The 15,025-nt window shown below is 40.3% G+C and overlaps 1 protein-coding gene across 2 annotated transcripts in view; it reads right to left on the bottom strand.

Annotated features, from left to right (window-relative positions):
* MEGF10 (multiple EGF like domains 10) overlaps window positions 1-15,025 on the bottom strand; it is a 115,889-nt gene that overhangs the window by 20,854 nt on the left and 80,010 nt on the right. For both annotated transcript variants that reach the window (XM_077344457.1, XM_077344456.1), the window contains 4 exons: window positions 14,087-14,250; window positions 9,630-9,732; window positions 1,545-1,691; window positions 231-365 (listed from right to left, as the gene is read on the bottom strand). In XM_077344457.1, coding sequence (XP_077200572.1) covers window positions 231-365; window positions 1,545-1,691; window positions 9,630-9,732; window positions 14,087-14,250 — 549 coding nt within the window. The remainder of the gene's footprint in view (window positions 1-230; window positions 366-1,544; window positions 1,692-9,629; window positions 9,733-14,086; window positions 14,251-15,025) is intronic.

The raw sequence follows: 15,025 nt of genomic DNA, 5'->3' as shown, positions 1-15,025 counted from the left end.
TCACAAGTATCCAAAAGGAATAACTTATCAAACCATGTTAATTTGGAAATTATACCTGTAGAATAAATCTGAGCTTCTTAAAAACTGCAGTTTCTTAAATCTGTACCTTCTTAAAAAACTGATCTGTTTTTACAAGCTACCATCTGACAGTATGATTTATAAACGGAATTATAACAATAATGATAATAATTATGACACTACTACTACTAAGGCTGCAGTATGATCTGTACCTTCATTGCAGAGGGCTCCTGTGAAACCAGGTAAGCAATCACACAGTCCCGTCACATGATGGCATGGACCACTACTGTGCACACACTGGGGGCATGCCTGGCTACAACGATGACCATAAAATCCAGGAGAGCAAACTGAAAATAGAAAGATGTTATTGCATTTTTTTTTCTTTATTCATATCCAACCAAGACAAACATAGCACAGTAGCTTTGGATCACTTATCTATTTTTATAGAACATTTGAGAATACTGAAATTATGCAACAGAACACAGTGCTGAAATAAACAGATTTATTTGGGAAAGAGTTAAAAGGAACAACTTGATATGTATGGGATATAATTTTAAAAAACCCAAAAGTCTTAGTAAGATATGGAAGTATTATCCAAAGAAGTTTACCTATATTTTTGTCATAATTTTATCACCCCATCATGATACCATTACCATTGATGTTATTTTTGCAATGCTTATTAGCAAAGCACATTTCTCCTCTACAGCAGAACTCCTCTGAATCATTGCAACCTAGCAGCTTCCAACAGAATATTTATTTATTTATTCATTTATTCATTCATTAATTTATAGTCTGCCGTCCTCCTTGGACTCAAAATATATTATAGTAGTACCCCATTAAAACACCATTAAAACCTCAAAACTATAAAACCACAATCACAAAATGGTAGAAAAGCAAAATTCTCCAGCCTCCATACAACTGTCCATGAAGGGGTTCCTCAGATGGAGTAGCATAGCCTGAGGGGACCCATTGGTCTTAGCAGACCCAGTCTCAACTGAAGGCCTGGCAGGCATTTTTATCTTAAGTAGCTTCCATGCAGCAGCTCTAATGTTTGATTTAATCCCAATGGCCAATTTAACTGAAGCAGGAGATTATAATGTCTACAAGATTATGCATTTTCCAACACAATGGGCCTGGTTTACTGAAGATGTACTGATACATACTTTGATATATTAAATTTTGATAAATACAATGTATATATCCAGTTTACTAGTAAAAAAAAGGTCAATAAGTGGCAAGCTGATGACAAAATCTGATGAAGTATGCATGCACACAAAATCTTATATCCAGAATTACTTGCATTTGCATTGTTCAAAGAGCTTCACACATATTATCCAAGCAATCTTTACAATAGCCTTGTAAGGTAGGCTATTATTATCAGCATATTGCGGATGGGAGCTGAAAGAGTGCATCTGTGGCTGAGATGAGATTTAAAATCATTACCTTCCACCACGACAGTCTAGTCTCTTAGCTACTAAGCTACAATATATCCAAGAAATAAAGGAACAGGTATTTATAACACTTACTTCTTTGGCAAGTAGTGCCTCTATAGCCAGGTGCACATTCACAGATCCCTTCATCTGGAGAGCATGATGCACCATTTTTACAGAAACAGGACAATGAACAGTTTGGACCCCAACGTCCCTCAGTACATACACTGTCACAATGCATACCTGCAAACAATTAACATATAGAACTGTCATTAGAACCCCAGAGAATGTACCCTAATCACAGATGATATTAACTGGCAAATTTAACACTAGCAATACAACATGAAGGAGGAAGGCACAATGCAACAGTATTATTTATTACACGTAAATAATATTACAGACTTCACATATTCCCCAAGAGTTCAAACCAGAATAATTAAGGGTCAAAGTAGATTCGACAGCTGACAACCCACTGTGAAAGCTGGGAATGGCGGCAAGAGACAATGTTCAGAATAAAGGGGGAGTGAAAGGGGAAGGAGGTTTAATGCCCTTTCACTGGCCAGAGCTCACCCACAGAACATCCATTCTTATATGCTTGTATATAGTACTACAAAAGCAGTTCACACATAGGGACATAGCCACAACCTTATGTAGCTACTATTTACCACTTTGTGGAAGAAACTACTTTTCTCCAAGACAAGTCTCTTTGGGTTTCATAACTTAGCAAAAAGGGACGGATCATGCTTTCTTCCACTAGCTATGGAGCTTCTATGTTCAAGGGCAGTGTATCACTGCATATCGGAGGCAGAGAACAAATGACAAATATTCACCTCCACATCCTGCTAATGAGCTCCCAAAGATCTAGGGCTGCAGGGAACAGACTGCCAGACTAGATGGCTCTTTGTTCTTAATCCAGCAAGCCAGTTTCTATGTTCTTATATTTCAGTTTCTCTATTCTAATAATTGCAGAAAAACTAAAGTTCCGTTCGCGTTTACTTCCTCCTTTGAAGAAGGAATGTTTGCAAGGCAATATGTAATGAAGAACCTTGATTTATCTTAGAATTACTAATAAGCTGATTACTGCTAAGTTTCATACCACAAGGGAAAAAGCAGAATACAATAAATGAACCACGAAAGCTTTCCAAAATGCTTAGCTGTAAGAAATACATTAGGCATTCAATGGTCATTGTAAAATAATGCATATTGTGGAAAGAACTTCAGTATATAAGTATGTACAAAAATGTACATAGGTATTAAAACTATCTTGGTATCTCTTTAGGAGTTTTTTGCACGTCTAAAAAGTCTCCCTTCATGTCAAATGCCAGCAGGACTCCACTGTAACTCTCAGACCTCATTGTGTCTACAGTGCTTTCTTTCATCAATTGACTATTATTGGAGTGCAGCTATTGAATGAATCATTTGGCCAAAGAAAAACGGGTCTAAATTCAGAAGAATGACTGGCTTTGTAAGTATTTCATGCAAAATATGCTTCAGATCTACTTTATATTGAGCTGTTTAAAAAGCACAGAAAAGACTGGGGGGGGGGGGTTGCCCAGAAAAGTTTTCTAAAAACATTTCAAAGTAGATGTTTTCTAGAACACGTGAAAGAATTAAGAGAGACTGTCCATACTGACAATTAATTCCTCTATGTATCTTTCCAATAGCCAGTCTTAACCACCCTTTCTTAATTAGTGCATAATACCCTGTTTGGAAAAGATCTTCTCCTGACTGGAAGACAAGTCAATGAGTGCAATACTATACTTGTTTATTTTCAAGTAATTTCCACTGAATTCAATGGCAATTACTTCCATGTAAATGCAACCTGACTATGAAAACCATTAACTCTTGTGCCTTTCAAAAAATCGATTTACGGCTGTCAGAGAAAGGACCAGATACAGCCAACTGAAATGGAAAATACACAAAAATGTAACAACACAGGATACTGAACAAATATAAAAAGGACTACATTCCTTTGGTGAATACAAATGTCAATGGAATTTGAATGCCAAGACACAAAACACTCCTTATACCATCGTGCTGTTCCCAGATGATTTTTGTCTGCCTAGCTAACTGAGTTTTCTGAATCAAGACACAAAGTAACTTATTTCTCAACAGGCTGGAACAATATTTTCCAACTTGAAATCTAAACCGAGGCACCTAAATTTGCATCTGAATACGGCTCCTGAGTGAGAGACACTGAGCCCTCTTATTAGATAGTTTCAGAGGGTAGCTGCATTGGTCTGCAGTCGAACAGTTAGATTTGAGCACAGTATGACCTTCAAGACCAACAAGAGTTTCAGGGTAAAAACCTTTGATAGCCAAATTTCCCTTCATCAAACATGAGTAGAAATGGAGTTCTCCAAGTAATTTTATCCTAGTCTGGAGGTGGGAGGGGTGCTTGTAAATGATGCAAAGATACAATGCATATATAAAAGGACTCAAAGATTTACATTTCTACTCATGACTAATGAAGAGAGCTTTGATTCTCAAAAGTTTACAGAAACCCTTGTTGGTCTCTAAGGTCCTACTGGATTTGAATCTAACTTTTATAATCTGTCATTGAAAGCTGTGTGAAGATCACACCATTAAAAATTGACTAGGCTGCTCTCAAAATGCAAATTTCTTAGTAGAAAGCCAAATAATGATAGGGCAGCAATCTACTTGTATTAGGATCTACAAAAAGGCAAAGTGAGGGTAATAAGAGAATTTATTTTAAAATCCACTTGAAGGTGTACTTTTAAAACTAATCTTTATTAGGTTAAAATTCCAGGGTATATTTTAAAGGTATATATTTAAAAGGTATATATTAAAAATATATTTAAAGGTATATATTTTAAAGGATATATTTTAATGGATGTGTATTTTTGTATGTTAATAAAATTTTATTTTGTACATGTTTACAGTACATAGCTGGTTGTATTCTAAGTATATATGCAACAGAGAAAGAAACTGTGTATTTGTGTGCATGTGTACAGCAAAACCTTTTCCCAGTTAATTCATCTTCCTTCATACTAAAAGAAATGGAACTGATTATATTTATCTTGGTGTATGTTAAAATTGCACAGTTAGTAGGGAGTAAGCCATACATAATGGAACTGAATTCTGAGTATACATGCTAAGGTATAGATGGTAAATGGATTTACATGAGACTCAACGGAAGGAAAAAGTCAAAAAGAATTTGTAATAGGAATAGATTTGTGCATACTCAAATTTTTAATATCAAATGTCAGCAAAGAGCTCTCTCTGAGCTTTTTTGGTGAATGATTTAAGCCTACATACAATACTGTGGCTGATAATTTGTATGCAAGACTTTTAGCTAAATCAGTATAAATAATGTACCTACATGTACACTTTGAACACGTAAAGTATGTCTTGGGAAACAAAGGAATTATTAATAAGTGTGCATGTTAATTTCATTCTTGATAAGCAGATTGGAAGGAAATGTTTCTGCCAATAGAATGAACAAAGAAGTCTTTGATGCCCTTCACAAGTTGCTAGGCAATAGCTAAATGGTCATGATAAACTTTAGCTAAGCAGCTGAAACCTCATGCATTTAATGCTTCAAACACTATGCCAAGGGCCTCACATCTAAATCGGCATTCCTGAAGCATCTGTAATTGTGTGAAATAAATAATAATTTGAGGGTATTAGTGTAGTTTTTATTTCTGTAGTTACAATGTTATATATCTTTGCACCTTTAGTATTTTAACAGTCTGATAGTATGCTAGGCTATAGTATGACAGTATACTCTCATATAGAAGGGTTGGCTTACAACGATACTTATCCACCTTTTACCAATATTGCTAAGATAATAAGTTAGTAATTAACTATGGTAAAACAAAAGTTTTGGTTTTCTCTAAGAGCTGGCATGCAATGATTTTAAGATCTGTTTGGCTATGTAACCCCATGGCCTATTTTATTATTTTGTTGAAATTTTAAACCCTATTTTTATATGTCTTATACATATTTTATGTCAATAAAAGGTTACTGACTGACTGACAGTGGTGCTTTAACAGTCTCATAAATGTCACAAGGGGAGGCCTCATCACAAAATTGGAACTCTTAGCCAGGGTAAGACTGGGTCATACACAATGGGGAAAACTTGTTCAAGCTAATGTTAGGCTTGGGACCAGTCAGTGATTGGACTGGGGATCTCCCAGAAAATTCATATCTTTTATCCTGAATAGTAGAAGACAGAAGATAATCAACTACTACTGCTGTTATGATAATAATGTGCATTCCAAGCCCTGTCACAGCACACTAGCTGCCAGTATGCCCAGCCCAAAACCTGGACCATTTCCCAATGCAAAACATCTTTCCAATTTCCATAATGCCCAACTATCACCACCCACATTATTCAATAACACATGGAACTGAAACCAAATGCATTTTGTTATTTCTGGTACAACATATGAGAATGCACTTGTGAATGAGAGCTGAACAGATACAGAGAGTGGCAGTCCTTAGAATTATATTTTAAAGTGTGGGCTCCATGCCAGAATATTTTTATATATTATGTAGATTAGTAGGAGCTTCAGCAAGACTTTTTAAACCATCCAGCAAGCCCTAAATGTTACTGTATTAGTGCATTTTTAAATAACCACTAAGGAAGACCCTTTGGATGAAACGTGGTTTTTTCATGATTTATTGATGTTTTTAATTTTTAATATGTGCACTTCATTGTAATAAATATTTGTTTTTTCAACTTCCCTTCTAGCTGAACATTTAGGTTCCTAACTTGAAACAGTATTGGAGACTTGAATAACCTGAAATAGTATTTGTACCCTTCTCTAAATCCAAATCCCCAAATATTGACTATTTCCCCAGGCACACACAGAGACTGCTTTACATCTATCCATACTTCTTGGACTATGCTACAGAGCCAGTATCTAGAAAAGATGCCTCTAAATGACAATACAGTGATATGCAGAGTTACTCCAGTCTAAGCCCACTGAAATCAATGGAGTTTGTGAGCAGGATTGTACAGCCAGTGTCTCAGTACATAACTGCGGTTGTTGTTAGTTGTGAAGTCGTGTCCGACCCATTGCAACCCTATGGACAATGATTCTCCAGGCCTTCCTGTCCTCTACCATACCCCATTTAAGCTCGCACCAGGACTCCAGGGACTCCATCCAGCCACCTTTTTATTTATTTATTTATTTATTTATTTTATATTTATATTTTTATACCGCCCTTCCCTATGGCTCTGGGCGGTTTACATAAAACATTTTTGAACATTCACATAGAACACTAACAAAATCAATATCAAAAATCAATATAACAATATAATAATAACAACAAAATATCAACTGGAACAATTAGAACGGCACTTCAACAATAACTTGACAATCCCTCAGTCGGTTCGTTCCCTCAGTCTGGGGGGCACCTGTAGGTGTTATGGCTCAGTCGGCCCCACCAAATGCCTGGTGGAAGAGCTCCTTTTTGCAGGCCCTGCGGAATTGTGGAAGTTCCGGCAGGGCCCTGATCTCTTCGGGGAGCTCATTCCACCAGGTGGGGACCAGGACCGAGAAGGCTCTGGCCCTTGTTGAGGCCCGACGTGCCTCTTTAGGGCCAGGGATCTGTAGCCAGTTGGAGGTGGCAGAGCGTAGAGCTCTTCTGGGGGTATAGGCAGGGAGGTGGTCTCTCAGATACACTGGGCCCAGACCGCGTATGGCCTTAAAGGTGATTACCAAAACCTTAAGCTTAATCCGGAATTCAACTGGGAGCCAACCAAGTTCTTGAAGTACCGGCCGGATATGTGATCTCCATGATGTCTTAGTGAGAATCCTGGCCGCGGCATTCTGCACCAGTTGTAGTTTCCAGATCAAGGATAAGGGTAGGCCTGCATAGAGCGAGTTGCAGAAGTCCAGTCTGGAGGTGACCATCGCATGGATCACTGTGGCTAGGTGCTCTGGTTCCAGGTAGGGCACTAGTAGTTTGGCTTGGCGGAGGTGGTAAAATGCCAGCCGTGCTACCTTCGTGACCTGGGCTTCCATTGTAAGGGAAGCATCCAAGATCACGCCCAGGTTCCTGGCGGAGTGAGTCGCTAGGAGCTGCACACCATCCAGGATGGGCAGGCGCGCTTCCTCCCATGGTCCCTTCCTACCCAAACACAGGACCTCCGTCTTTGCAGGATTGAGCTTCAGACGACTCTGCTTGATCCATTTTGTCACTGCTTCCAGGCATTTAGCTAAAGATTCTGGGGGGGAGTCAGGGCAGTCATCCATCAGGAGGAAGACCTTCATTCTCTATCGTCCCCTTCTTTTGCCCTCAATCACTACCAGCTTTAGGCTCTTCTCCAGAGAGTCCTTCCTTCGCATCAGGTGGCCAAAGTATTTGCATTTCATCTTCAGGATCTGGCCCTCTAGAGAGCAGTCAGGGCTGATCTCCTCTAGGACTGACTGGTACAGCTGAACAAAACCACCTCATTGTAGACAGGTAAGAACTCGGTGTCATGGACAATTTGAAGGCACCAAAATCCCATCTGGCTTCAAACAGTAATAATTCAAGTAAAGGTCTGCACATATTGAATACAATTGTCATGATATTTTTATTATACTGCCATCTTTGAAGACAGTATCTTGGAAGTGTTTGTCAGAGGTACATAACTCCTCAGGTGCTATAAGACAGAGCTGCTATACCATAGCTATGGTTGAGGCCAAGAAATAACATCAAAATTCTGGCCTCTCTACCTAACATACCCAACATACAGGCTTACTCCTACTACTAACAATGCACTTTATGTGCCCCTATCTATCCCTAAAGAGAAAGAGTCAGCCTGTCTGAAATTGTGAGAGGTACTTTGAATGCTAACAATTTGTATGAAGAAGAAGAAGAAAGAAGAAGAAGAGTTGGTTCTTATATGCTGCTTTTGTCTACCTGAAGGAGTCTCAAAGCAGCTTACAATCACCTTCCCTTTCCTCTCCTCACAACAGATACCCTGTGAGGTAGGTGAGGCTGAGACAGCCCTGATATTACTGCTCAGTCAGAACAGCTATATCAGTGTTGTGGCGAGCCCAAGGTCACCCAGCTTACTACATGTGGATGAGCAGGGAATCAAACCCGGCTCACCAGATTAGATGTCCACACTTCTAATCACTACATCAACCTGGCTCTCATGACTTTATGTGATTATATGACTTCATGAGATTTAAATTGTTGTGAGTAGGTCTGAGACTCATTATAACTCATTAAAAAGACATGTCTACTTTGTTCTTTACATGGGCACATTATAGTTTGACTTCTTAAATATAGCATTTTCCTGGTTTCTTGCTTCTAAAGCATACTCAAAGCACAGAATTGGCCATAAGAAACCAGCAACAAATATTGCACTGACTTGAAGAAGCATAAAATGCTGTATTTTAAAACTTTATGTGATCAACTCAGGGCTTCCCTGGAAGAGTGGAATAAAAATGTAAACATAAATGAATAAATAAGTAAGTAATGGCAAAATTAATTTCAGTAAATATCCTTTGGTTCTAGATACATTTAGGTATCCCTTTTTGAAAATATACTCTTCATTTTGTGGTCATCTTAATTACTTTGAATGTCATATTCCATTCCTTCATCCACATTTCTTTCTGCTTGCCTACTACAATTGCAGCATCAGAAACGCTCACCACTATCAGCCAATGAGCTTTCTGCTGTGAATAAGATTACTAAAGTGGCAAATCTTGTGCTTTATTTTAGAACTCACCCTTAGTCATGCCGCTTCATTATTCACATCCACAAATAACAGAGGGCGAGTATCATGGCTGACAATACCAACATATTTATGTGGGTGGGGATTTTTTCAGACACTCAACACCAGCAAACTATCTTGTTCATGCCATATCATATGTCTAGACTTCACTGACACATTCTTCCCTTTTCTGGGTTTCAAACAAGGTTTAAATAGTCTCCTGTACACTCACTGCTTGTGATACATTTAGATGATACAGCTTTGGAATAGTGGTGGCCATTTGGCATCTTCTTCTTTCAAGCTCTCAAAAGGAACTGCAACAAATTCCTCTTTTATTAACTCTGATAACTTGAGGTTAATATTTTATTAGGACTTTTTATTTCTGTTAGCTGTCTTAAATGTTCATTTTGAACAGAAAGTGACACATAAATATATACAAATATAATAAATGAATCATTTGGAAGCTGCCTTCATATTACTTTCATTGATTTCTAATTTACCTGACCATCCAGGGAGGCAGCGACAGTAGCCAGTAGTTGGGTGGCAACCGTCTGCATGGCTACAGTCACAACGCTCAGCACAATCCATCCCATAAGTACCATCCTACCAGAGCACAAAAATATGAAATAAAGAGAAATGTTAGATACAGTGATACAGAGCTGTACAAGAGACTTTCAGAGAAATCCAAAACTCAGACTTAAGTCATGTGATATTCAACAGGACTTACTCCCAGTGCAGAATGCACTCCTACATAGCTAGGAGATTGTTCACAAATCCAGCATCTTTCAATGAGCAGAAAAAACACCTGACAGCATAGGAAAACATTACACAGCAGAGGACCATCTCCACACATATCCTGGGTTTCTCTCCAATGGGAACCCGAAGTGGCTTATATCATTCTCCTCTACTCCATTTTAATCTCACAACAACCTTGTGAAGCAGGTTAGGCTGAGTGGGTGTGTGACTGGCCCAAGGTCATCCAGTTAGCCTCATGGCAGACTGGGACTTAGAACTTGTGGTCTTCCAAACCTAGTTCAATGCTCCAACCACTCCAACCACTGCACAACACTGGCCCTCTAGCAAATAGACAAAGATGGCCACAATTTGAAATATGGCTTATGATTCAAGGCAATAGCACAAAGTTATGATTGTCTAATGCAAGTCAGTATACCTTGAAGCCCATGAAGCAGAATGTAGTCCAACAATGTTATAAAATTCAGCACCACATCTCCGTCCATTCCAATAATGCATAATAAAACATTTTAAACAATGTTACCAACTCCTATTAGCTGTCCTGTTCTAAGACAACATAGCAATTTTGCTTTTTAAGCCTTCAATGAAAACTTTTCAAGAAAACCTTCTGCTATAGTTTCATTTTCTATTCTACTTAGCTTGCTTCTTGTCCTAAATGCATGTGAATTAGGTGGTAATCATCAACAATAATTGAAATCTTTAAAATGTTCATGAAAACAAATATTTTCTAATTCAAACATTTAGATACATAATATTAACATGGAAAATAATCATGATTTTTAATAATGTAACAACTGGGACCCACAAAAAAAGTAGGAGGCATTTCTGCCCTTTGTTTCCTCTTCTCTCCCCTTACCTCTCTGCCTCTCACTCTTTCTTCATCATATTATCCCATCTCATTCTCTTTCTAGCCCCTACCCCATCATTCACTCTCATTTCCCCTAACCTCATTACTCTCTTTTTTTCTCCCGGTCTTCCTCCAGGCTTTCCCTCCAGCCAGTCTTGGAGGCTGGTACACCCCCAGGCAAGCCAGTAGAATCTCTTCCACCCACTTCCCATTCTCTGTGGCTTGCCTGGAGGTACTCTGGGTTATATAGCTGAGTCTCCCTTCACCCACCTCCTTCTGTGGTTCTCCTGGAGCTGCTCCATGTGAGCCAGCAGTGTTCCCTCCCTTCACCTCTCTCTGTGGTTCCCCAGGAGCTGCTCCATGCAGACCAACAGTACCTTCCATTCCCCCTGGCCACCACTGCCACTGTGCCACCACACTCTGCAGCTTGCTCTGGGTGAGCCAGCAGAATCTTTCCCCCCCTCGAATAGAATCTCCCCCCCCCATACTACTGATGCTGAGCAGAGAATGCTTTTTTATTTGGGGATAACTTACTTTCCCCCCCAACACATACTGTTTTGGTTTTAAAACTCAGATTTTTCTGCAAACCAAGGCAGTCCCTTGAGTTTAGCATCCGCAAATGGGGACCACAAGTGGTTAATAGTATACAGATATTATATTGTTTTGCAATGGCCCATGGCTTTATGCAAATTAAATTTATTCTTTTAAATAGATATTTACATGGAACATTTTGACTTAAGAAACTTGAAGACAAAATGTAGAATGGTTCCTACATATATGCTGCCCTAGCTGGCCACACCCAGTAGCAGCTGCCTCGGTGAGGCCTGGGCAGCCAGCCCAGATGGAGATAACATTCAGTCCAAGTCACCGGGAGCTAATAAGAACAACGTAGAGCCAGGCAAAGAGTAGTCAAACAGTCCGAAGGTCTGAGTCCAGAAAGTCCGAGAGTTCACCAAGCCAAATCACTTTACCAAAAGCCATCGTCAGGTCCGAAGCCAGGGGGTCAAGGATTAAGCAGCAGGTCACGATAGCAGAGCAGGTCCAGGGGGTAGTCGCATAGATTGCTTCCATACTGGCTAGCTGTTTCTGTCTCCCTAAATGCAGCCCATCTAATGAGCTGCACCTGCAGGATGACTCAGCCCTACTCTCCCGGTGTGAGTCCAGCTGAACCCCATCGCTTCTGACAGCTCACCTGCCATCTCTGACTCCTTCTGCGTTCTGGCAACCCCACCCTTTGGCTTCGTCTCAGACGTACAGCCACTTCTTCTGGGTCTGAGGTGTCCTGTTGAGGTCTGTTATCTGCCAGCTGCCAGGAATATCCCTCCCCCAGGTCCATCTCATTACTCAGATCTGGCTGGGCTGTTGACCCTGGTTGCTCCGGCAACCCCGGGGAGCCGGGAGGCAGCAGCGGGGGTGTGACAACATAGGAGACCAGGAAGCAACACGGCTATGGTTGAAGTTCATTTAAAGTCCTTTAAAACAGTGGTCCCCAACCCCCAGTCCATGGATCAGTCGGTACCGGGTTGCGGCCCTTCCCTGTTCTCCTCCCCAGCTGCTGCCTCGGGGGCTGCCCTGCCACTCTGCCACCAGCTCACCTCTGATGCTCTCCAGCAGCCACCATGGCTGGGGATCCCCCTCAGCGTGGCACTGTGCAGCTGCGGCTGGCAGCGCCCCCCAACGGGTGGTGGGAAGATGGGGCACTGGTGGGAAAGCTTTGGCTCAGGAGGCAGCGGCGACATCCCTCGGCAAAAGACTACCCCCCCCCTGGGCCTCAGTAAAATTGTCAAGCGTTGACCGGTCCCAGGTGATAAAAAGGTTGGGGACCACTGCTTTAAAATACCCTTGGAGTGAACTCAGCCTGGAGACAGCATTTAAAAGGACTGTGAGGTCTCTAAATGCCATCACAGCTCACTCACACCACTGCTGTAGCTTGTAGGAGACATTTAAATTTTAAAGGGACTGATCCCATTTTTTACAAACTTGGGTTTTTTTGAGAGAGGCACCAGCAGTTCTACCTCAAAAACAGCACCCCCAGAGTCCCAGATATCCCCAGATTGATTCTAAATTATATTTTATGGGTACCATTGATTATAATACTCCCCATAGGTCAACTTTTCTCAATCTTTTGACCATGTAAGAGTCAGGTTTTGAGGAGCCCCGGAAGTGATATCAGCTAGCCATGCCTCCCTGCCACATCCTCCCAGAAGTGAAATATCACTAGAAGTGGCATCACCACCATGTTAACAGGCAAACCCAAGGAGAATTGAGGGGGGGGAGGGCCAAGAGTCTGTTTAAGGCAGAAGTAAGGGTATAGGCTCCAGCCCCCCCCCTCCCTGGAGCAGAAATCACAAGAAAATTCACTCATGCTCAGCAGGGGTGGCAATGGTAGTGCCCAGTTCCTTAGTTTGTGAGCTGAGTCCATTAAGGCAGGAGATGATCCCCTCTGGAGCTCCCACAGAACCTGGGAGGTCTGTGGACCCCTGGTTGGGAATCCCTGCCATAGGCTATAATGGAGCCAAAAAAATCCCACATTCCTGAATATTTACCAAATCCAAATACCATACTAGTACTGAGATTTGGGGATATTGGGAAATACCAATATTTTTCAGGTTCAATGCACCCAAAATGGAATTATTATTTATAAATTCAAGGAATGGATTTGGTAACCATATAAATACACATTAGGGCACATTTGCTACTTCTACTTCTATGATGAGGGGAAAAGCCTCAGTGGGGGAAATAAAAATCTAAATTCCAAAGCAAAAAATGATCCCAACATTATAAACTATACCTGAAATGTTGGCCAAGTAGTATACATTGACAACTGTTCAATATTCACACCTATATTTTTGAAGCACAGCTCAAGGATTAACTACTCAACTCTTTCCTTCAGTCATCTAGCACAAAGAATAATGCTATTTTCTCTTTAATGCATTTTAAAATAAAGGACAGGGACTGAAAAAAGTATTTCTGAGGATATAATCAGATTTGAGAAGACAATCCCACAACTATATACTGAAAAAGTTATTTTGACCAAAAGCTAAGTACTGTAATATCATGTGACTCTACACCTGGTGATACAGTTGGTATAAGTATGTCTGAACTAGTGTAATTCAAACAATGCATCATCCTGAATTCATCTGGACAGTGCAAACTTTTTCTTAAACAATATCACAGCCTCAAACTCCATCATTTAGTCCAGGTGTAGTCAACTTGTGGTCCTCCAGATGTCCATGGACTACAATTACCATGCACCCCTGCCAGAAAATGCTGGCAGGGGCTCATGGGACTTGTAGTCCATGAACATCTGGAGGACCACAGGTTGACTACCCCTGATTTAGTCGATTGCTTTGTTACCTGACAATGGTGTTCACATTTTTCTCCTCTCCATCCTGGAGCACAAGTACAAGTTCCATCCAGAGTGTTGCAAGCTCCTCCGTTAAGGCACTGGCAAGTTAAATTACAACCAAGACCCCATGTTCCACTAGGGCAGCTTATAGAGCAATCCACCCCATGCCAACCTGTCACAATAAAAACAAAATGTCTGCTTTCAGTAAAGCGATACAATTTTGAAATCTCTTTTAGATAAAATGTTTTAAAGAGAGGGAAGAGTGCCATGGAAAATGGATTAATACAATTAGCCAGTAGTTGTCTCTTATGATGACTCAGTCATGATTGCAGAGTAGAAATAGCGACAAACTGGTTTAAACCTAGGTTTGCTGCAGACACATAGAACCCTTTGGGGTTTGCCTTGGAGGTCCAATTTGAACAGCAACCATCCCACATGGCTTTTGTCCATGCACAACTCATGATTCCTAGCACAGCCTTTTCTTTTCGGTATTTAAAGGGGACTCCTGCTTCCTTTTTCACCATCATAAAAGCTAGATGGATCCAACCTTACTACAGAAGACACTTTGTATTTAAGTTTATCAAAATATGAACTGCAGTCAACTGTGATCATCAACATCAACACAAGATGGGTTTCTAATTTTATACTTTATTTACAGCTAGGAGAAAATAACTGTGCTCAATCTAATCAATAAGTCATTCAAAACACACATGTTGTGATGTACCTGCCTCATGAATCTGTTGATTTTCCAGCTACAAAATTAGATGCTTCAGTTACAAAGAGTGTGTGGTTGAAGCATGCCAACATATACTATCACAACAAAAATTTCAAAGGACTAGATATAGTGATCATTGAGATGATTGCAATTTCATATAACTTTCTCATTTTTAATAGGCTAGTTTAAAAATTCTATGAACTAAAATGAGAAAAAGTATTATATAATTAAC

This window comes from Paroedura picta, chromosome 7 (genome assembly GCF_049243985.1).
Source record: "Paroedura picta isolate Pp20150507F chromosome 7, Ppicta_v3.0, whole genome shotgun sequence".
Classification (NCBI taxonomy): Eukaryota; Metazoa; Chordata; class Lepidosauria; order Squamata; family Gekkonidae; genus Paroedura; species Paroedura picta.
The sequence above is the reverse complement of the archived record's forward strand: the minus strand, read 5'-3'. Positions and strand labels throughout refer to the sequence as shown.